A 24,952-nucleotide genomic window follows, 5' to 3' on the forward strand; every position below is an offset into this window, starting at 1 on the left:
CAAATTGAAGAGATCATGCTTGGTAGTTGGAAATTTTTGCCTTGCTACCACAGTAACATAAACCAGGCCTTTACTTCATTACTTCATGTTGAACGAATTGAGGCTTATTCCCTAATATGGTGTTGTTAAACCTTCCAAGATGGCGCCAGTGTGTACGGCCTGCCGTCTACCGATCCTAATTCTGTTTGTTTTTGTGTTGTATTGTTCATTTTTTATCCGGAATGGCGACTCTCTTTTGTCGTATGACCGTCAAACTCTGCTGAATCTGCGATTGGATGTTTCAAACTTTGTGCAGTTTGATCGTCCCGGGCACACATCCCTACCTCCGTTTTTATCAGGAATACCCACTTACCTTCGCCGCGTTCCGGCTCTCCCATTCAGGAGGAGGAGGAAGCAGAGACGTCGGGGCAGGCGAGGTGGACAGCTGGTAAAGCTAAAGGCGTCCTTGCGAGTTTTTCCTCAACATCTTTGATTCAGTGTGCTTCGACTGCCAGCCTCTGGGCTTCGCGGCATTCTCTGGACCCTGTCCGCTCATCGCTGGTGTCGGTGGTTGGCTCAGATTGGGGGACTGGGTAGCCTCGTAGCTGTTATCCATGTTTATGCCGACGTGGGATTAACCGCTCGAATCTACGGTCACTGAAGCGTGCCTTCAGGCTGGCTGGCCTGCCGGCTCCTATCGAGATCAGCCTAGTTAATGCCAGATCGCTGGCAAATAAGACTTTTATTTTAAAGGATTTCTTTACTTCCCGGAACTTGGGATTTTCTGTGTGTGACTGAGACCTGGCTAGGTTTGGGTGAGTCCAGTGCTCTTCTTGAACTACAGCCACCTGACTGTACTTTTTTTTAACTCCCCGAGGCCATCGGGCCGTGGAGGGGGAATAGCAACTGTTTATAAAACGACTTTTAAATGCAAGCAGATTTCATCATTACCAGCCTGCTCCAGCTTTGAGTTGTCCTTATTTGAGCTGGGTCATTTTCCGGCCTCTTTGTGGGCTGTGATTTATCGCCCACCTAAGTTCAATAAGGATTTTATATGTGACTTTTCTGAATTCTTGGTCAATTTTATGCCCAGATATGGCCAGGTTTTAATTATCGGGGATTTTAATATCCATGTTTGCTGTCCAGACAAACCTTTAGTTAAGGCTTTTTTTTAGATCTTATTGACTTCTTATTGATTTTAATCTTGGTCTTGGTCCCACCCACGAGCATGGGCACACCTTGGATCTTGTCCTATCTTATGGTGTGCCAGTTTGTGAATTAGAAATTTGTGATGCTGTGTTCGCAGATCATTTGCCTGTGTTATTTGAAATTGATTTTATTTGTGATACAATTGCACCTTGTGCTATTCCACGGCTTTGCCATACGTTTAATTCTTCCACTTCTATTCAGTTCTCTGCTTTCTTTAGTGAAAATCTTGTAATATCTGACTCTGCAGACACAGAGGAGCTTGCACTAGATTTTCACTTTACTTGTCAGGCTGCTATTGATGCGGTGGCACCACTGAAGGTTAGGCAGCCTAGGGCTAAGTTTGAGCCCTGGTTAAATGAAGTGTCCCGTGCTGCCAGGTGTGAGTGTCGCAGGGCTGAGCGCAGGTGGAGAAAAGATAAATTACAGTTATCACTTCAAATACTAAGAGACTCTTGGCATCGTTATCAAACAATTGTGAAAAATCTTAAGAGAAATTATTTCTGTAAAATCATTCAGCCAAACTGTCATAAGCCTCGTGTTCTGTTTAAGGTTATTGATTGTGTTCTAAATGTTCCTCCGCTTGCCTGTGTTGAGTCCTCCTCTGCCCTTTGGCAAAGATTTTTACATTTCTACAATGACAACGTTCTTTCTACTAGAGCTAAAATTCTAGCTCCTGTTTATGATTTTCCTGTTTCTCGCTCCTGCCCTGCTATTTTTGATTAGTTTGAGTGTGTGTCTCTGTCCAGTTGCCAGGAGATTGCTGGGCGTTTGAATCCCTCTGGCTCTCCAAGTGATGCTATTCCTCCTCAACTTTTAAAGGAGGTTTTTCCGGTTGTGGGGCCTTTTGTCCTTTCTATCATTAATAGTAGCTTATCCTCTGGGCTGGTCCCAAGGAATTTTAAACACACGGTGGTGCAGCAATTGATTAAGAAACCTGGTATGGATCTTACAGTGCTTGCTAATTTTCGGCCTATTTCTAATCTGCCATTTCTTTCCAAGGTTCTAGAAAGGATAGTTTACACTCAGTTACTGGCTTTTTTGGAAAGGCATAATATTCTCGAGCTCTTTCAGTCAGGGTTTAAAACCCTGCACAGTACTGAATCTGCTTTGGGGAAAGTTTTAAATGATATTTTTCTTGCCACTGACTCAGGGAACTGTGTCGTCCTAGTGCTCCTTGATTTAACCGCTGCTTTTGATACAGTAGATCACAACATACTTATTTCTCGTTTAGAGCACTGGGTGGGTATTCGAGGCATAGCTCTAGAATGGCACAGTATTTCCTTTTATTGCTATGCAGATGATAGCCAGCTCTATTTACCAGTCACAAAGACAAATTCTTGTGTTAGGCCACTGCTTGAATGTTTTGAGGATATTAAATCTTGGCTTGCTCTTAATTTTTTGAAGCTGAATGAAGAGAAGACTGAGGTGATGGTGTTCGGTGATACTGTTGGGTCTCCCTCCATTGACTTGGGCTTTTTAACTCAATATAACAAGAAAAATATTTCAAACCTAGGGGTTAAAATGGACCCCAGTCTAAAATTCGATTGCTAAATTGCAGCTGTTGTAAAATCTAGTTTTTTTTTCAGTTAAGGCAGTTGGCCAAAGTAAAATCAATGGTCTCCAGATGATCTTTGAGACACTGATTCATGCGTTTATCACCACCCGACTGGATTACTGCAATGTACTGTATCTGGGGTTTAGCGAGTCTTCTATCGCTCGCCTCCAGATGGTCCAAAACGCTGCAGCACGTCTTTTAACAGGCACACGTAAATATGAACACATTTCTCCAGTCTTGGCTTCCTTGCACTGGCTACCTGTCCATTTTAAGATCCACTACAAAATTGTATTATTTGCTTTTAAATCCCTCCATGGCCTCGCACCTCCCTATTTATCTGACTTGCTTCACTAGCATACACCTACGCGTTCCCCGAGATCTACCAATCAGTTTCTTTTGAGTGTGCCCAGAACAAAGCGCAAGCTTAGAGGCGATCGTGCCTTTGCGGCTGCTGCTCCCAAATTATGGAACGATTTACCACTGCCCATTAGACAAGCCTCTTCTTTGCCAGTTTTTAAGTCCCTTTTGAAAACTCATTTATTCTCTATGGTGTTTTGATACTATTTATTGGTGCGATCTTATCTGTATTGATTGAAATCTTATTTTTGTGTTGATTTTATCTGTATTGACTGATGTCTGATATTGGTGTTGATTTTATCTGTCCTTGCAAGTTGTGTTTATTTTTAACGTATATTGTTAATCACACTGTACAGCACTTTGGTCCGTCTCGGTTGTTTCAGTGCTTTATAAATAAAGTTGGTATGGTATGGTATGGTAATATAAATCTGTGGGAGGAGGAGGTGTTTATAGTGTGCAGCTCTTCAAGTGTGTTCATTTAATATGTCGGTGGATTGTTGCATGATTTTGCAACTACTGGCTTCAGTGTCTACAGGGATTTGATTCAATACTAATTGCATGTGAAAATATGAGCTTGCACAGATTTGCCAAGTCCATATTTTTGTCAGGGAAACAACCTATCATACTCATATGCTCAGCCACTGTCAATTTGATATGAGAGCAGAAACCAAATGGAAAAATTTTATATTCTCATTTATACTTCAATCACCAAGAAATTTACTTAGGATCTAAACAAAAATGTCTATGCTTGGTTCCTCTGGGTGTTTACTGTAGACGAAAGCTCATAGAGCTTTGATTAATTCGTGCCTAAGACAAAGACAAACTGTTCTCTGCCAGATCACAAACACATCTAACTGTGCACTGTGGGACTTTGGAAGAGGCACTTCAGTTGTCTCCTTGATCCCCTGATGCTTCAGGCAATTAGTCTTTACTGCCAAATTCAACTTGCTACCAAAAAGATTTACTCAGTCTGTAGAAACATTTTTGCATTGTTAACTGATCCCTTTTGATCATGTTTTATATAAATAAAACAGACAACTTATGTGTCAGCTGTTTCCTTAAAATTCCTGAACATAACAGCTGTTTATTTTAAAAACTACAGTATCCTTCCTCTCATGAATACGTTTAGAAACCCAACCCACCAATATGCAAAATAGCTGATAAGGGTTGTTTAACTTTGTGCACACAATGCCAGAAACTGATCACAGCTATTTAAAACTTTCCAGTTTGGCACAGATGAAGACAGGAAAAGGTTTTATGCTCTTCCTTACATTCAAGCAATCAATATAGGCATACAGTACAGTATAAGTACATATAAATCATAAAAGTTCTTTAGGCTTCTGCATGTTTGGGCACATGGAGCATACACATTACACCTTGTCTACAATAGCTGTGTAGTAAAAGCACCACAGCAGCAGAGGCTTCAGCCATCATTTAGCGTATAATCTGGATACATCTACAGTACTGCTGTGAGCACAGCTGTGTTTTAAGCATGGGTGTATTATAAGAATTGGATACTGGACTCAAATACAACACCCACTCACTGTATAACAATCACTCAGAATTACTGACCTAGCGCAAAACCCATATGTTTTCACACTTCTGGGTGTGCATCTGAGTTATGTGGCCTACTGCATGTGCACATTCTTGTTTCCCCCCACCAGCCCAGCCCATGCATTCCCACTATGCCCATAGACTTTACACCAAGTTGATATTAAGTAAATTAAACTCACAGTTCCAGGCTCCAGTACGCTTGCCAATGGATCAGTCGTATGGGACATGGTACTGTTTTCATGACGACAGCAGTCCTGTATGCCAGCCGCTGGAACAGTTCTGTAGGTCATTTTCAAAAGCAGGGACAAACAGCATACACTTGTCATTATGTTGGTGAGCTTGTTGCGCCTTTTAGAACCAGTGGGATGTTACCTTAGAATAAACACCATGACATACTTCCCTCAGAAAAGTTCCCAGAGAACTGTCTTAAAGCGCAGAGAAAAAGGGAGTTGTTGCTTTTGGCTTTTGTTCACATTAGCTGTACGTATGTAGGGTAATCTGATGTATCATACCATGAAAATACCATATTGTTGAATTAGCCGCCTGATGTCTTTCGCTACCGTCCTACATTTAGTAGCGTTTTGTCTCTGGCTTTAGTGCTTCCTGAAAGAAGTACTGATTTATGGTTTATATATCATATTCATCTACAGTCCAGAGAATTATGCACAAAAACCGCTGGGACACACTTGGAAACTGCAGCAGCACGCCATATGGAACGGCAGGATGATTCAACATGAAACACTGTGAATGTAGATGTAACATTATCGTTCCTTTCAGTCATATCTTTTGTGTTGCCATCAGTCAGTTCCAGGATTAATGTGGGCAGTTGTCCATAAATCATCTCTAAATGTTCGCTGCAGAAATCTCACTGTTTTAATGGTATCCGACGATTTACTGTCACCTCTTAGGCTGAAGCCAGTGAAGAGGATTTTAGCACAAATGAGCCCAAGTACTGCAGAGCAGAGACACAAACCTGACAATAGATGGGAACAACACATGTAACCATGGTAACTGTACATAGCCAGGATGAAGAAGCTATAGCCTATAAAAAATATTACAAATACAGGTTAAAAATGATGAAAACCAGACTAAAATGTTTTGTTTTTTAATCGACTAAAGCCATCAAAAATTAAAAGATTAAAATTTGAATATAACACTAAAATGAAAATCAATTCAGGTGTCAAAATTACCACTGCTTCAGAGGACTTAACATTAATTTCCTGGAGACTTCACCTAACCTTAATCATAACCACTACTTGCCTAACCATAAGGGCGGCGAGTTCCCACAGTTTGGCTATGTAAACAGATTCATGTCCCCACAACACAAGTAATGCCAGTCCATTTACACACATCACTTAGGATTGGCGTAGGAGCAAAGCTGACAATCATGAGCAGTGCTACATCTTTAGGCAGATACACATGATTCAACATGAGGTGAGAAAATTGTGTTACTTGGAACAGACTACAAAGGGAAAACTGTCAAAACAAGGGGGAGGATCAGTGTGTCAGTGACTGGCAGATCTCATAGTCAAAGATGCATGCAGTGTGGTTCTGCTAGGTGAAATCTGAAAGAAAGTAAATCATGCAATTATCAAACTGAGGAACACTGTGTTAATTTACACCCATACGGACCAATTGCAGGATGTTAGTTTTAGCCTGCTTAACAATTTGAAGATGCAAACAATACATGTACAGCTGAAAGCGGTTAGCATGTAGCCAAGAGGTTAAATGGCTGAGTTTGGCTACTGATGCCTATGTTTGTGGGAAAGTAACTGCCATACTTTTACTTTTAATTTGATTGATGTATGAACGTTGCTCAACAGTGCATCGAAGTGCAAGTGAACATTAGTGCCGAGTTTTTCCACATGAACTTTATGATCTACGACAACACTACGAGTTTTTCAAGGAATTCATGCCAAGACATTTTTTACTTAATCTCATATAATCCTCTGTAGATTAAAGCGCTATGATCTCTTGATGATGGATTTAGTGTTACACCTTTCTGGTTACTCCTGCATATTGTTTGTGTGATATTTGTAAACGCCAGCTCACTCTGACTCACCCACTGACTCACATAAACATCTGACCCAAAACACTTTTGTAGAGCCAGGTGGTACGTGATTTAGTGAATGTTCTTCCCTCACTGAAGAGCTGCTCTGCTGTATCAGACACATAACTGTCCAGTGTCAGAGCTGCACAGTGGCAAGGCAGGTTTATTTATACAGCTCACTTTCATACACAAAGGCATTTCAAAGTGCTTAACACAATACATGCATATAGACAGTCAGTCTTCCTAAGACTTACTAACTTTCAGTATTTTTGGTCATGAAGTAAAGGAGGAAATAAAAGCTGATAATGTGCAAAACTGAGTAGTACATTAATTAAAAGCAGTGGGAAAAAAAGAACTGTCTTGAAAAGTCTTAAAAGTGGAGTAGATCTAAGCTCTAATGGGAGCTGGCTCCAGCTTGTGGGCAGCATAATGGCTAAAAAAAAAACCTTTCATGCACCAGTAGCTGACCAGTCCCTGCAGGTCAGAGACACTTACCAGGCTTGTACTCAGCAAACATGTCTCTGATCAGTTTTGGACCCAGACTGGTGCAAAGCTCTAAGGACCTCTTGGTGTTTGTCAGTGGTAATCAATAAGCTAACAAATGTGTTTCACTTCAGCAGCATAAACAAGGTCACGGCTTAGAATGGCAGAGATGTCACGGGTGTGCAAGTCTTAAGCAAATCCCAAGTTACTGTGGTGAGAATCAGGCAGATCCGAGTCCTTACTACAAGTCAAGCAAGTCACAAGTCACACAAAATTCTGACGATCAGATAATGTTATGGGAATATCAGATATTTAAGTGAAACGATTATTAATTGCGCGTTAATAGACTACAAGATAATTTTAGCTATTAAATTAAAAAGACGTTTCTTTCATTGCTATCAAACTCTTCTCAGTAAAACGGGTAATGGATTCGAAGACTACCAGCTTAAGTTTAACATTAGCTTTCTAGCTAACGTTTGACCAACCAACAAGTTAGCTAACGTTAGCTGAAAAGACACAATCACTTACTTAGCTAATTACCTTCATTTGTTGAGTTTTCTAGTGACAGAAGAAGTTGGATTTTTGCTGCATAGCGCCGTTCTCTTCTTGTTACCGTCATTGAGAATATAATCCTTGAATCCAAGTGTAATTATTTCACCCTAGGCCATTCCGTGATAGCTCCATCCTGAAACCTGCGTTGCCCTTTGCTGGTCTGCCGCGTTCTGTTGTGTGTTGCCAGGTTTGTGCGCTTTGACCTAGAAATCACCCGATCGTGTTAAAAAAAAACAAAACGTAATTTCTCAATACTGTACCTAGAAGAATGCAAATATGTAATAAATAAAAGGGACGTAATTTTAAGTAATCTGTCATAAGTCTTAGACAAGTCTCAAGTCATTAATACCAAGTCGATGTCAAGTCGAGTCGTTTCCCAATGTTAGTCAAGCAAGTCTCAAATCCTCAAATTTGTGACTGAGTTCCCCCACCTCTGGAGAAAGATCAGCAAACAAATCAGCAATGGAAATGTCATGAAATTAAATTAAATTATATTAAACAGTGGGTTGTTTGGAGAAATAACTGTTCTCTAACTAACTATTGCCAGTTCTGTCCATGGTTGTACAGTGCACTGTGACAGTTTAATGTGTCACGCACAGGTTGAAAATGGAGTTAAACCCATTTCATTTACACATTTGATGCATGAGAGAAACGTTGAATGCTCAGATTATAAATAATTCTAATATTGCATTAAAACTGAAGGACATGGCTGTGTAATGTGAAAGGGGCCACTCAAAACAATGAGGCTGAACAGAAATCAGTACTCTGTAGTATTTTATTTTAAGTCTAGTTGTACAGCTCCGTCTATCAAAGCTGGAGCTGTATTTCTAAGAAGAACAGCATTTAGTGCAAAATTCTTTTACTCCAAGATCACTCTGTCGGGTCTGACAGCATTGTAGAATAAGATTTAGTATTTGGCCTGCAATGGGGCAAGGCTCTGAGAAGCACAAAAGGAATCAGAATGCTTCCTTTTAGTGAGACAACAGAACCAGTCTCTGTCTGGTGCCCTTTCATACAGTAGGTTGCAGGGATGGTGCTCTCTGCAAGAAGCATTTCCCAACTCTTCTCCTTTCACCTTTCTCTTTGCTCTTTTCCTCATAATTTTACTTACAGTGTGGTGCTACAGTTTGTCCTTAAGAAGACACACAGGCCAATTGGAAGTTCAGAATCCCTGTTACTGGCCCTGATTAGTGTGTTTGTACCATACAGTACTTTAAAACTTTACTGTTTTCCTTGTGTCTCAGGCATGAACAGATGCACATGAGCTTTCCAAGATAAACCATAAGTTTGGATCTGAATATAGAATAAATGTTAGGATAATTTGAGGCTGGGTGGGAACATGTCAGGGTGAGCCTGTCCAAAGTGGTTTTAATCTCTCAGTGTTTTTGTTCCAGATTGAACATGGATGCTTGGCAGTGCCAGCAGCTGACCTTTAGACATCATGTATACTTTTATATAAATTCACCCTGGCTATGGTAATAACAAACAGTGAGGACTGAATGCAACAGAAATTTGCATGGCTGGTTTATGAAACAAACATTAAAATCCAAAACTAATGCTTGGAATCATAATATATCTGTATGAATTTAAAAAGCTTTCCAAAATCATTTATTGAATTCCCACATGTTCCTCACAATCCGGTGAATTTCATAGCATGGTAAGCTGGGAAAGATTAGTGCAAAAACCATTCTGTTTAATTCAATTTTATTTGTATAGCACCAAATCACAGTGTCTCAGGACATTTTCCAAAGCAAGGTCTAGACCTTACTATTATTATTATTATTATAGAGGGAAAACCCAACAAACCCCCCCTGAGCAGCACTTGGTGACAGCAAGGAGGAAAAAACTCCCTTTAATGGAACAAACCTCCAACAGACCCCGGCTTTTGGTGGACGGCCTTCTGCCTCAACCGGTTGGGGTGAGTGGATAGAGGAGAGAGAGAAGAAAAGAAACACAAAGGACACAACAAATAATCAAACACTAGGCAGGTTGATGTGGCTGGTGACATCACTGAAATACTACAGCCTCCAATGCCTCATCTCAGCTGATCTGAACAGCAAAGCCTTTGAGATTATTGGGTATTTTTCACTCACTTCTACCTCAAGATTAAAAGAAAAAAAAAAACAATATTCTCTCCAGCCAACTGAAATGAAAGTCAGCAAAGTAAATGTGTAAGGTAAAGAATATCCTTACCTTAAAAAAAATGGACTTCTATGACTCATTTGTGAGCCCAAGTGTTAAATATAAAATATTATAATTTTAGAGTTAAACTCAGTCAACTAATAGTTTTACCACCTTTAGGTGGACTTGACTGGGCATACTGTGTGTTACATTCTAAACATTAACATATCCAAGTCAGTATGCCAGATAATGTGCTTATCTGTAGTATTCATTACATATTTTTGAGCCAGATCTGAGAAAAAACAGGTGTCTTTCATGTCATAATACTAAAAGAGGGAGATAGCTTTTGTTAGCATTTTTTGTCAGCTAGCTTTCAGTATTATCATGTTTCCTCTTTGAAATCAGTGGAAAGAGAATCTGAATAGAGAAGCGGCGTGTTATTCAAGTCTAGATAATATGGCGACACCCATCCAACTCCTTTTGTTGATGCATTTGCAAATAAGTTTCTCGAGGGAGACATATGGCAGAACTATTCTGATACTTTTATGAGTTTGGAAAGTGTAGAAATAGGAGCTTTATTCGTTCAGGAAAATTCAATGTACAAAAAGTTTTAAGGATATAGGAAAGGCCATGACTTCCAGAGAACTTACTTATAGCTAAATATGCCTAAAGATGTTTATATGTATGCAAGTGCATGTGGGTAATCCCATATATGGGGGTAAATACAAAAAATAAAGCCAATACAAAGCATATTGTACTACAGTATGGAAGCTCCTGTGTAGTTCAGTTATGTGACTGATGAAAATAACAGCTAACCAGATGGTCTGAGCCACAGCAGCCTTCGTGTGGGGGCGAGGCGCTGGCCAATGTTCCCTCTGGAGCGGAAACATGGCTGCATAGAAACGGGATCCTCTCCAGACATAAAAGGCTGAAGTTAAGTGATTCATCTTCAAGTAGAAGTGAAAAAGCCTGAAAGCAGTATTCAGGAGCCACTGAGTCACACTGTGCAGGCAGGGGTGACCTTAGCTCAGATGACGGGGGCTGGAGCCGTCGCGCACTCTCGCTCAGCTCCAAGGTGACACTGAACAAAAGCTCTCAAGGGCCTCTTGTCTAACAATTCATCTGCATATCCGCCAACCCCCCAGCCGCCTCTTCCCACACAGGTGATCCATCCCCTTCTGTCGCTGGTTGTCTATACAGTTCTGTTTCTGCCTAAATATTCCATTTACTCTGGTTACATTTACAAGTACAGAACATTTTAATCCTAGTGCTGTTTAGGTTAATTTTTATATTTGGAGTTTACAGAGCATTCATGCATTTTTGCTTGTATGTGTAAGCGGCCATGAGCTGTGACTATATGGCTCAAATAATTTCCTAATATACAATAAATCAAAAGTTTTTTCAATATTGATACATGACATATTGTTTGAGAAAGACATTTCCAGCCCTTATTTACTGCTTGATGTGTTTCATCCCAAATAAAGTCCTGTCAGAATCAAACCTTAACCTTGAATAGCAGCAACCCTTATTGTCAGTGGAATACAGGACTATTTCCTTTTATATAAATTTGCCAGTGCATCATACAGTACACTAAATTCTAATGAAATAACAAATGAAATAGGGAATTTTTGCAACACACTCTTAAATAAAAAAAACTCAAAGGCTTTGCCAATAAGACCTTATGTGGCTTGGTATGACCAATTGGTAAAGCTGGCAAACTTCAGTGCCATTCACTGACATGTTACTGATATTACAGAGCCAGTTTGCAGACTTTTTGACAGTTAGCTCATTGTGCTACTTTTAAACATTGACACAGATAAATATCACAAAACCAAACAAGAAGTAAACTGTTAGGTAATTTCTTAGTCAGTTAGATATTGATTAGATACTTGTTGTATAGGAATGTTTAAGTGTAGCCAGGATGTCTAGCTCAGGCTGTTAAATGCTCAGTTCATTGTCAGGAGTTCTGCAGGCTGCATCTAGGCCAAGGTCAACTACATTGACGAGTCTGCAGGCAGGATGAATATTTTTATTAGCACGATATGTTCAGCCGTAATCTTAATCATAATATCTTCCGAGGCTTAGTGTTTGGACATGTCCCTGAATGTCCTGTATGTTTTTAGCTACACACCACATGATCAACACTCACACACACATTGATTCTCTCCATGTTTTGACTACTGCTACGGCCAGCTGTGAAGCTGGCATATCAGGTGACGTCACGGTTTGACGTTGCTGGGTAGAATGGGCTAGCCCAAACCAGATAAATTGTATAAAGATCGTGGGTTCAGGGTCTTTTTTCATCTCCGTCTGCCTGCGCGCAGGACTGGAGGTGGGAGATGCCTGGACGTGTAATGTTAATTTTGCCTGTGATCCTTTGAATAAACCAGCACGGTTATATTTTTTATATATCCAAGTGGTCCGCTTCGTCTCTCTGAGTTCCTGGTTAAAAGAACTGGGTAATATCTTTCAAAACACACCTTACCTCACCAGAAGGCATATTTCCTGCTTGCGGGCCCATTTCGGTCACTCTTAGTTAGGTTCCCTAATGATGATGTTGACTCAAGAAAATCTTGGGATATGAAGGAAATTGGGCCACTATCCTGTACTGTCCCTCATTACATGGTCATGCAAGTCACATGGTCTCAAACTGGAAACAAAATAATTCATCATCAGTGGCCAGTGGGTTGTTGTTGCAGAGAAACATTTATCAGACATGGTTGTAAACAGAGATGAACAGAGGATTATGGGTAGGCCCGCCTTACTGTCAACTATTGGGATCATTTTTTTCTCTTCTGTGTAAAAAGTAATGTCAAAAAAGATGTTGGTCACTCCTTTAACTGTTGACATTATTTTATATTATTTCACTTTTTAATTCCTTGAAAAATCTACAATATGCTTTAAATAGTGTTCATACTCTTACCTCACATATTTTATATTTCTTTCTTTTTTATTCTTGACTTTTTTCTCCTTATATAGACCACATGCCTGAAATAAAGTGACAAAGAATCTGAGTAGTTTATGGCAAGATTCAGCCTCAGGATACCAAAGGTCAGTGTGAGCAGTCCAACAGTTGAGAGCACAGCGCTGCTGCTGCCTGTGAGGAGGTGGAGTTCAGCCACATCAACATTAACTAGGTTGACTTGTTGTTTCTACACGTCATAAACTAATTTTAGTCAGCCACCAGTATACAGTCTATTAGCAGAAATAGTCTGTGGTGACCAAGGCATGTACTTTGTTTACATAACCAGATAAAAATGAAACATAACAACATTAACCCTTTATGATCAGCTACTGGTTGTGCAAGTAAATGCAGCTCTTCTCTGTGTCTCTTACTGTCTATCCCATTTTTTATCCTCCACCCCCTTCAAACCTTCTATCACTACCTGTCTTCGCCTCCTCTTCCTCCATAGCTCCAGTGCTTCTGAGGAGGGCCTTCTCCATTTCCCCCCTGCTCAGAAAAATCAATATTGGGAGGCGGTGTGAGAGACCTTTCACAGGAGTATTACATCACAGCCTGGCGCTCTGATAAGCCTCCTGTTACGTCCTCTTGGGACAGGGCTGGCCAGGCCTGCACTCCCCACCTGGGGGGGACGGCATTCTCCTCTGGCCACAGGGAAGAGCACCATAAAGGGCAAAACGTGGATCAGAAGTCTATTGGTGTGGGCTATTAGTAACCTTAGAGCCCCTGACCTGTGACTGAGGTCCTGTGCTGATTCCCACACACATTCACAGACAGAGTGGGAAGAGACACACACAGAAATACACTTTATGATGATAAAGAGCTTTGTCATGCAGAGAATGTGCTTTTTTGTGTTGTTGTTAATGTATGTACCAACATGGGGATGGGGAGCAGAGCATTCACAACCTGGCTTCCGTGACATCCTGTCACTGTCTGTAATGATTCTGCTGTTGTCCACACACACACACACACACACATTTGTGCATATACAAACCTTGACCCACACCCACATGCCATGCTCGCTAGTGTGATTCATGAGAACACAAATGTGAGAAAAATGTGCACAAACAGAATGAACACAACAACCGAGCAAAATATGACACATGCTGATACATGTCGGTGCGGGAGCTGAGAAGGTGAAAGTATTACAAAATGTTACAATTACTTGGCTGCAGTTACAGAAGTCTGACTAATTCAAGAAAAAAGTCTTCGCTCTAAGACTGAGTGGGTGCGGTTTTATCAGATTTGACTGACAGTGACCAAATAACCCACCAACTGTTACAGCATTTTGGTTTAAATCCTTATGTCTTACTGGGCTCTTTGGCAGTAGGGGGTTTCAAACCGTTAAGCTGTTGCTACTGCACCAATGTTGCATAAGAATCTCTTTACAAAGTGATTATATTTGAACTGCTGTTTGTTAGATTGAGTTCTCTATTATATGTCAGAATTATGGTAAAAATTCACTGAAGGGCATTTATCTTCGCCTGAGACAAAGCAGTATCCAAATTGCATTCATGGGTACATAAGGGACTGATCCATCAAGTGCAGTCATACTAAGAGCCAGCACATTGTGGTTCAAGTTCATTTGGTTTACAGTCATAAAAACAACAACAGAAAACACTCTGGTTACTAAATGCTCTTCCTTCAGTGGTTTGTGCAGCTGGGAGCCATCTGAGGGAAAGGAATGAGAAAGCGGAAGCTCTTGACTACGAGGTAGAAACCGGGGAGGTTATGAAAGTTGGGAGAAAGTCCTCATGGCCATGATTATGAAAGTGTCAAAATTACTTTTATACAGTCTGTCTGACTGGAATTATTTTCTGCACAGAGGTGCAGTCAGCAATGAGCTATGGATATGATATTCCCTAGTCAATCGCCAGATCCCTGTGGTCCCATCTGCAGTGCATTACAACAGCCCAGGTGAGAGATTAGCTCAGGAAGATCAAAGTGTGGAAGGCTGCAGGTCCAGATGGCATCAGCTCCAGGCTCCTTAATACCAGTGTGCAATATTCTTTTACATTTATTATTATATTTATATTGTTTATATTGATAATACCTCATTTGTTACTTTCTATTTTTTTATCACTGAGTGCCTTGTTTATATCCCTTTGCTGGTGTAGTTTCCCTACTGTGGGACTAATGAAGGTTCATCCTATCTTATCTTAACTTTGTCTCGTTAAAGTCTGAGGTGTATAAAATTTTATTGAGGGAAGGAGCTTGCTGAGCATGCATCTTGTCTGAATTCATGTTCATACAACTGCTTAGACACATGGGTGCTGACTCGTCATATGTCCTTTTTCTTCTAAACATTTTCTTCACATATTCTGGCAGTAATCTCCTTTATCACATAGTACATGTGACACTCAACACAGAGGTTGTTCCATTGTTCTCAGCCATGCTTCCTTGTTCCATGTTACTGAGATCAAAAACTGTCATCAGTTTCCTCTTACATAATTAGGGGTAGGGGGAAAACATGGCTTAAGGGGTGGAACTAGAAATTTTCTAGTTCCTTTAAGTCTGTGCTCCAGCCTGGAGCAAAATGTTTATTTGGCATAAAAATGAGACTCACATAGTGCTCCCTTTAGCTAACATTGGCTGTGCTCTTTATTTACTCCCAGCCAGGGTCATCGCCACTGTGTACTCTACAACAACACAACTGGAGAACTGAATGCAAACATCATGCTGCATGCATTATGTAAAATAAAACTAATTTGGCCAATGTCACTTATAAAGCACCCAAAAATGTTAGTTGTATGTAAGGCAACAATTTGTCATTGTTTTTAATTTTTTATTTATTAATACTGACAAGTAGGACATTTTGACTCAGGCGGGGGTGGCACCCCCCTGGCCACCCCCTGGCTTTGCCCGTGAAGTCATGGAGCTGTGATCACTGCCAGAATAAAACTAGTTAAGCTGAATCACTTATAGTCATGGGAGTGCCCTCTCAGCCGATTGTTCTGTGAGATTCCCTAAACTGGCACAGCATGATGGAAGACACTTTTGGGACCCTGGGAAACTGCTGATGTTATCCACCTACATAACACTGGCTGAGGTCACTTGACTTTACCATTTATGTCACGTCTTCCATAGCACTTACGTGTCATTCTACCTATTCACTGTGAGACAATTGTAAACGTGACTATAAACAATGGATGTTTTGTGGCCTTCCTGTTGTTCCATGATAGTAAAGACAAACACATAATGTCACTCACTATGATGTATGTCCTTGGCGTTCGTAAAAAAGTTAACAGTCTGTGAGAAACTAGTCTTATGGAAATCCCAAACTACTGTCAAAGTAAAACAAAAGTGAGTGCCTATGCCTAAATATTTATCTGCTGAGTCACCAGGTGTTAAATTGAGCATTTCTGAGTCTTTGTGATACCAATCTATTAAAATGTTTCCACTGTGAAGCACTCAAGGGAAGAAGTACTCATGAGTATTAACACTTTGGTGCTGTGCTGGGAAAAAATGCGAAATACATTTGTGTGTGCATGTTAGGGTAATGTAGTTCAGTCAAGAAGAAAGTAGTCTGGAACACCTTGGAGAGAAATTCAGTTGATGCATTGCCAAGAAACGATGATAGATGGTCTCTCATCACGCCCACAAGGTTGTTCTGATTCATACCATCAAAGTAAGCAGGGTTGTCCTCAAGCTTTTCTAAAAACAGGGTTAACAACATTTCATTTTCAGCAGAGCAGCCTCACAAAGCCAGACTACAACTAATGAGCACAAGTATAATCTACTTTAAAATGGAATGGGTATATAGTTCATAGGGTTTTACAAAGTTTGTTAAGCAGCTGCTGTAGACAAATAAAAAATGACAAATGAAAAGAAAACAACATAAAAAGTCTCAGTGAGGTGCTAGGCCACCACGTGCACCAGAACAGCTCCACCTTGGCATCGACTCTCCAAGTCTCTGAACTCTCCTGGAGGGATGAACATTGTTCTTCCACCAGATGTTCCCTCATGTGTTGTTTTGATGATGGTGGTGGAGATGCTGTCTAACACGTCGCTCCAACATCCCCCATAGCTGTTCAACTGGGCTGAGACCTGGTGACTGGGAAGGCCACAGCATCTGTTTCACATCATGGTCATCCTCATCAGACCAGTCAGTGATCAATTGTGTCCTGTGGACGGGGGCCCTGTCATCCTGGAGGAGACCTCTCAGTTATTCAGGTTTGTCCTTTCATTTGTCATCAGTCTGTACAGTTTTGCAGTTTTAAAACTATAAGCAAAGACCAGTTACAGCTCAGTTAAGTGGGGTATTCATCCAGTCAGATGTAGCAGAAGTTGGGAATGTGTGTACTGTAATTCATACTTTCTTGATAAACAACCACAACTAAGGAGGGCTTCTGTTTTTGTTCATATTGAATGTGCTAAACGCTGCATAAAAGCAGTGACATACTCAAGGTCAAAGGTCAAAGTGTGAGATATTGGCAGCACTGGGAAGTGGCCATAGACAAAAGGCTCAAGGTCAAATACTCCCTCTTTTGTCATTGCTCTAATAAAATATGGTCATGGGAACACTTCAATTTTATGACTATCCTCTTCTTAGAAAGCTGAAATCTTCAATGCAAGATGGGATTGCCCGGGCTTTAAGAAAGAACATTTTGTTATTATTTATTATCAACCTGAAACACAACACATGATTCTCCTCAGCTTTTCCCAAGTTATCCTTGGAGCACAGTGCAATTTAGGGAATAGAATTTTGCAACTTAAGAACATTAATCTACCTTAAAAAAGCAGGAAGATGGATGAGAGATCTTACAAAGAACATTATGTGCTCTCATTATATGATTTTAAAAAACAGTGATTGCTGAAAAGCCTTACATTTCTGAAACATAGACAGCAGGCAAGAATCAGATGCACTCAGTCCAGTTCTAACCTATGGCAAGACATACTAAACATGACTGGTACTGTGCATTTCAAAAATACCATACAGTGGTTTTCCTCTTGAAATCAGGTCCACACTGGTTGAACTGGTGAACTCAAATACGCGCATGCAGTTCAAAACAGATTTATTTCCAAGATGCACGTGGGTAATTACAGTCATTCTTAGTGTCTGCAGCTAAAGTATATTGCCCAAAAGAACTGTTTACAAAGTACCCACAGTTTGAGTCCGTCCCACTTTGCACAGAAGATTGATTAAACCTCCTGAACAAAAACAAACCAATAAAGAACAGTAGGATAAGTGTACTTTTATTCATATCTCATATATGTTTGTTTACATTTTTACAAAAATACAGAATACAGTAGAGGTTTCACCCAGAATACCAACCGGGCAATAATTACATTTGCTTTTTGGCACCCAGACTTGTTTCCTGCCTAGAGCCATTTGATTTACACACTGAAGTGGGGTTGATTGGATCATTTGAACTGGGAAGCAGTGTTCAGGATGCAGGCAGCTCTGCTCGGCCTCAGATCACACAACAACCCACATAAGAACAGTATTTAAGGGTAATCATTCCCTCAACTAATGCATTATATTGTTTTGTTTTTGGCTTCAACCAGATATGCAGACTTTTTGAGGCTCTCATGATATTACCTTTGACAAAGTATTTGTGGTTTGTTAGCTGTGTCTGTCTGAATACTGGGCAGTGCATGTAGTCTTCATGTAGAGAAGTGAAACCTAAAGGTTATTCAAAAGAAAGTTTCAGGTCTAAACTGTCACAGATACAGTAGTATGTTCCAATGTTGTTCAAAAATGCATTTTTGAATAGAAACGGTTGGTTAAAAGCCTAAATATAGCAGTACTTCACAGATCTTGTAACTGTACTGACTATATGAACACCAATGTGGTATAAAATGGAGTCAGCTCTAAACTGCCATAAAGAATAGGTAACACACTGCCATTCAGTATTCCTTAAAGATGCATTTTTGAATGAATCAAATATTCTTTCAGTTTACAAAGGCTAAAATGTGTCGTGTGTACAGAAATGTCACAACCACTGACATTACAGGTTTCACATGCTGAAGCTTTGCTTTTCCATAACATTGACTTCCAAATCATAACTGGGAACAGTTGAGCTGAATAATCTGTCATGGTTTTGATTTTGTTTTAGAGACTGAGGAACATCTGTGTTGGGTTGTTGTGGGGAGATTACTGTAATCTGCCCTGTGATGATCACTCCACTGTCTGCTACCACACAGGAACATGGACAGGCTTCTGACATTTAAAACACACAGAGTCAATCACACTAATCAAACAAGGCACAAAACCAAGAAGGGACATGGAACAATGTTAAGACCACAGACATGATGAAAGTACTCACACCGAACCAGACATTTGTGTCCTGCCACTTCTGTCATTGTCCGGTTTGCCCGTTCACAGGCCTACCCCTTTACTTATTCTCTTAATAACCTTGATAACCATCTATAATAAATTACTGATCTACTCTATGGTGTGTTTGGGCAAAGTGTGGGATTCAGCTCCTCTTTGTATGTTTTTGAACCCATCGCCCTTCCTGTCACAACGCTGATAAGATTGGAGACAGGGAACACCTCAAGTTCCTACTATAACTCATCAGATTGGAGACTCCCTCAGGGAGAGGAGGCACGGAGGGGCTCATTGACTTAATAATGGAACAGGCCTGAGAGCTTCTGTGATTGCAGGCACTGACAACTGTTTGGGTTTGATCACAAGTAAATGATTTCCTGTTCCTCATGTTCTTTTTGTATTTCAGGGGCAAACAATTCTAGAACTCACCATATTTCTGTAAAGAAGGGGTTTCACCTAATGCCAGCTTCTGCCTGTCATGTGTTACATACACTTGAGTCACAGAGTAACTACTGTGAAACTGACAGATGCCATTTTAACCATGTACCGCTGTTTGACAACACTCACGTAAATTTTGAAGGTATTTCTCGAATGCTCACAGAGTTTTCTAATGATACAGAATAAAAAATGATCCGGTCGGGTCCAGGAAAAGTAGTCAACATGTATCAGTTTCACAGGTTAGCGGAGGAGTTACCTCTGTGACCTGAGTGTCTGCAATACATGACAGTCACAAGCTGGGGCTGGGCTTCACCAATGTGCAGCAGCTCAGTATGTGAAGAAATGACAGTGCTCTTCCTTCAACAGTGTATTATGGTGCAACTTTAAGGCAAAATCAATATTTAGATCTGCAAGACATTCACATGGTCAACTTTGTGGACTGTGAAAATAATTAGTATGTCTGTCTGTAAATTTCATAACCAGTGGTATCATCCTTCAGCATTTCACCACAATTTGACTCTTGATAAATGCACTAACTATCTTTGTCAGAGTGTCTACAGCTGGTTTTATTATGTAAGCACAACACTGATACTGGACAAAGGCATAGTCAGTAGGAACAGAAGAAACGGTGAGAATGAGCAGTCTAAGCTCGTGGGTTTGATTTGCAAGCTTATTTGTTCATTGAATGAACAGTCAAAACCTCATCACTTAATTAAAATTTTTATATTATATTGAATATACAAAGGGCAGCATGGTGGCGCAGTGGTTAACGCCGTTGCCTCAATGAAAAGGTTCTGGGTTCAGGCCCCACCTGGGACCTTTCTGTGTGGAGTTTGCATATTCTCCCCATGCTTGCGTGGGTTCTCTCTGGGTACTCCGGCTTCTTCCCAAAGACATGTAGCTTAGGTTGATTGGTGTCTCTAAATTGCCCATAGGAGTGCGTGTGTGGTTGTTCGTCTATGTGTTAGCCCTGCGATGGATTGGCGACCTGTCCAGGGTATACCCCGCCTTCACCCGATTGCCGGCTGGGAATGGCTCCAGCCCCCCCCGTGACCCCGTTCAGGGACTGAGCAGTAGAAAGTGAATATACAAATGCTATCTTTTTTTTTTTTTTAACAAACTCTGTTGTCCTTTCACAAATTTAACTGTTTAGTTTCTTTCCTTTCACAGAGAGAGGACCTTCAAAAATCTCTTCAGTAACTGTTTCTGCTTTGCAAACGTAAATGCGAGATAAGTGAAAATAAAGGCATTGTTTAGCTAAAATTTAATATGGGAGGCCCATCATTGTCCTACATGTGTCTGACTCCTACCATACAGAATGCATCATTCACTTTTTTGCTTAAAAACCAAAACAAACAAACAAAAAAACCTGGAAGTTGTCCCTGATACTTGTTAGCAGAATGTCAATGCAAATAGGAATAGTCTAAATGTAAGTTAGTCAACGCAGCATACTTTGTATCTATGTTTTTTCATGTAATCCATTCACACAAACTAAATCACCCAAGTCATATATACTAAACACAACAACAACAACAACAACAACAACAACAACAACAACAACAACAACAACACAAGGAAATGTCACTTGTTCAGGAATGTGTTTTTGGGTTTATAACGTGTTAGTATGCAGACTGTCCTTTAAATGTGACCCGCTAGTAAAGGTGCTCATAAATGATCACTTAAACAGTTCAGTTTGTATGAAAAGCAGCAGCTCCGTGCTACCACCAATAAATAAATACATCATATCCCCCCGATGGTACATGGCTAAACCAGACAACGCGACTACACCTCAGAACTAGAATGTGTAACATTATATTCTTTGGGAAACCCCAGACTAAGAGAAGCTGTAGAGCAGTTAAGGATGTGGTTAACATGAGGGTCATTGGAGGTAGTAAATTCATGTCTCAGTTCACACAAGAGATTACCAGTGTCAGTCACTCTCTGCTTTCCCGTTTGAAGATGAACTGGAGGGCCCAGAAACACAGGCAGGCTGTAGAAGGTGCTGACAAATGATTTGCAGGAGCCAGAGAATCCAGAGAATCCAGAGGAGGCCTGGTATTGGGGGGGGTTTCTCTCAGCACAATTGTCACAGCATGGGGTTAATGCAGTGTGCACAAGAAAGGCAAGCTTATCCATATGGTAGCAGGTGTGGTTCAAACAGATAATTCTTGGTCATGGCAGTTGTCAGTCTTCCATCTTGAATCTTGAGAACAGTCAAAACCAGGCCTTTTGCCTCTGACATCTAACGATGGAATTCAGCTTCATGTTTGTTTCTCATTACCTTTGGACACCAACAGGAGAAAAGAGTAGAGCCCTGGGAGAGCAAAATATTGGAAGGAGTGGAGCTCAGTGTGAGGCAATGTTTTCTTTCTGTTTTGAAAACTGTAAGAATAGATTTTGTCACTTTAAATCAATGTGACATGAAGAGTCTTACCAATAATGCTGATGGACATCAAGTGGTTGAAGGGTTACACCGTTTCTATGACGTTCAACATGCTTCTGTAATTGAGCAGAAAAATGTGCATTGGACACTGTACTACAATATCAACAGCAAAACAGAGAAGCCGAAACAGCTCTTGTATGGAGACTGAAAGGGCTTTTACAAAAGTCAAGTACAGCATTCAGCTCTCAGTTCCGCCACAACTACATATGGGAAGACTTTGGGTTCTGGCAGTTGTGCTCCAGGAATAGAAAGCCAGAATATCAAATGAATTAGTACTTTGAGGCTCATCAAGCAGCTTGACACCGGGAGAACACAGCATCAAGAAGTCACCAGAGGTCTATTCACTTCTTACACAGCTGATAGATCAGCGAAGCCTGGCTGTTGTATGGACACAGTATGAGTCAAGCTCTAAAAATGGTGGATACAGTTCCCATAGTGCAACCTCATAGCATCTTTCTGCATAGTAAATGCCCACTCTTTCAAAACCTTTAGTGACAGAGGCTTTCTGTTAAAAATGTAACTAAGCTAAAATGTGATTATGCCTCATACCAAAGCAGATGACCACTGAATAAAACCACTCTCCTGCTGTCTGCAGCCACTGGTTGCAGAGAAACAGCTTGCAGTGTGAACAGATAGTGAGTTACATAAAGAGGAGCAGTTTCCTGTTGAAGCTTTGCATTAGCTGTAAATGTAAGTGAAGGAGCAAAATAGCTTACTTCTCTGTTATTTCAGCATCTAGTGTAGGTACAGTCCCTTCTGTTCCTGTGAAAAGTCCACCTTCTCCAGGATTCTGTTGAAGATCCTCCTCACGCCTGCGTGACCTGACCTGTTTCAGGTTAGGAAGTCATTGTTAGTGTTTTCACTTTCAACTGAACATTACCACACCCTTGAAAGGATGCTACCAAATTCCATGTAACAAAGCCCTATCTCCAGACAATAAAATATTGCATGCCAGCAAATAACAGTCATATCTCCAGAGTTCCTCAGGAAGTTAAACAGCTGCATTGCTTGTGTCAAAAGTCAGCTCACCTTGCACACAAACAGGATTAGAAGGGCTATGAGTGGAATGAAGAGTAAAGATAGAAGGCTTCGCTCCACCACCTCAGACAGGTATAATGTTCCTTTACTTGGGTCTAAAAAAAAAAAAAAGAGTAACAAATTGTGATTTTCAGTGGGAGACTTTTACCTCTATGGAGCGTCTGTTACTCCTGGCTGATAATGGATTTGACCCAGAAATGTTAGGTTGGTGATTGATGATTGTTTTAACCTAAGTCTACTGCTATTGTTCATTTGACTTTGAAGATATACAGTTCAATAGTTCAATAATAATTAACTTTTTGTTCAATCAAACCTTTGTTGGCCATTAAAGAGCTTCAGCAACACTTGGTACTGATAACATCATATGTTTCATGCTGCACAGACAATGGATGATATTCAGAGGCAGCAAAAAAACAAAAAAAAAACAATAAAACATCAAGCCCCTATAAACAGTTGATTTACTGTACAGTAGAACATCAAAGTAAATCACTGACTTTTAGTATACGGCAAGTCATTCCAGATTAGCCTTAAAGATCCTCTGTTATGAATAATTATTTGTGTTTGATATATTTTTTCTACATAAGTCCATTTAAAGTCTCAAATGTTTAAGATGTCTCCTGCTTCACTGTAAGTCCATTATCAGTGTTATGCAGGTCAGTGGTTTACACTTTCCAAATCACATTTGTACAACTCAGCTGGTCTCCAAACTACTTGAAATGCCACAAAATCATGCTGGTACCAAAAGTATTTACACAAACATCTTTAGTTTCCATTTCACGAGATAATATGTTCAGCTACATAAGCCACTGTGCGAGCCAATAGGAATGTCACTTCAGTACTACTGCTGTGTTAGTACAACCAGGTCAGTGTATGGTGGGTTTTGTTGTTAGTCTATCACATTTCTTTATATGACTTGCACTGTTCTTTGTAAGGATCTCAACAGGATGAGGAGGGACAAACCTAGTTGCAGCAGACAAAATAAAAAACAAGACATAACATGTGATGAAGAATTTCAGTTTTATAGTCAAGTGACAGCAGCTGACGCGCTCTAGAATGTGGAAGAAAAAGTGCGGCCAGCACTTTGACGCACCAGCTGGGCTGGTTGTGCAACCCAGTCACAGACCTGACACTCATTTTCTCAGAAATACTGTGAATCGCAAACTTACGTGGATTGCGGTCTGTTTGACAGTCTGAGCCATTACTGCTGGTCGTGGAGGAGCCTGAGGGAAAGACACAAAAAACAGGAGATGGGCTGGTGAGTTCGGGGTTACGAGAGGAGAAAAGCAAAAATGAAAGAAGGGATGAAAAAGGGGGAGAAGGGTGGAGTGGTGCTGCTGCTGATGACAACTTTTCATTGTCAGGTGCTACAACGTCACCTCAAAGGCGCCTTTTTTTGCTCCCCTCACACATACACAAAAGATGTGACCTGACCACTCAGGCAAAGAAAAGCCAAGCGCTTGGGAAGATTGGAAGATTGCTCTGTAATCAACACGTATACAATCAGGTTTCAGCCCTTTTCTTCCTTTTCACATGCGCTATCTGGGGACATCTTCCCTCATTCCTGTGACTCAGTCGTGTCTCCATGGGCTGACTAAATGCTGACTGTTCTGAGTTTTTATCTTCCAAAGTTCTTGTGAAGACATAATGGTTCCTGGATTAAAAGCTTCTCGAGAGATCTGTCCTAAATAGAGCCTGTTCACAATAGTTCAAAGAGGGTGGCGGTGGTTTTACAAGCAGAACTGAGCTAGTGACTGGAATATTTGAATCTGTAGACCAGCTCAGAAAATATGTGTGGGAGGTACAGTAACAATAAAGCACCTATGTAAAGAGTCAGTTAGCCCAAATCATGAAAACCCATTTTCTCAGTTATCACTGACGATGTTGAGTCATGCAGACTAAAGTTTTGAGATATCCACATCTGGGATTTTATGTTTACC

At 40.5% G+C, this 24,952-nt stretch overlaps 2 protein-coding genes across 3 annotated transcripts in view; both read right to left on the reverse strand.

The window, feature by feature from the left end:
• cep290 (centrosomal protein 290) overlaps positions 1-7,928 on the reverse strand; it is a 77,249-nt gene extending 69,321 nt beyond the window's left edge. Inside the window, exons 1-2 of the mRNA XM_020593447.1 lie at positions 7,728-7,928; positions 4,834-4,933 (exon numbers count right to left, since the gene is read on the reverse strand). Of these exons, the coding sequence (XP_020449103.1) occupies positions 4,834-4,881 (48 nt within the window). The 5' untranslated portion in view covers positions 4,882-4,933; positions 7,728-7,928. The remainder of the gene's footprint in view (positions 1-4,833; positions 4,934-7,727) is intronic.
• A 12,603-nt stretch (positions 7,929-20,531) lies between these two features.
• Positions 20,532-24,952, reverse strand: part of kitlga (kit ligand a) — a 32,628-nt gene continuing 28,207 nt past the window's right edge. For both annotated transcript variants that reach the window (XM_020593335.1, XM_020593334.1), the window contains 5 exons: positions 24,182-24,235; positions 23,007-23,110; positions 22,694-22,803; positions 21,969-22,033; positions 20,532-21,848 (listed from right to left, as the gene is read on the reverse strand). In XM_020593335.1, coding sequence (XP_020448991.1) covers positions 22,003-22,033; positions 22,694-22,803; positions 23,007-23,110; positions 24,182-24,235 — 299 coding nt within the window. In that variant the 3' untranslated portion in view covers positions 20,532-21,848; positions 21,969-22,002. The remainder of the gene's footprint in view (positions 21,849-21,968; positions 22,034-22,693; positions 22,804-23,006; positions 23,111-24,181; positions 24,236-24,952) is intronic.

The sequence above is a fragment of the Monopterus albus genome, unplaced genomic scaffold, assembly GCF_001952655.1.
Source record: "Monopterus albus unplaced genomic scaffold, M_albus_1.0 scaffold19.1, whole genome shotgun sequence".
Lineage (NCBI taxonomy): Eukaryota > Metazoa > Chordata > Actinopteri > Synbranchiformes > Synbranchidae > Monopterus > Monopterus albus.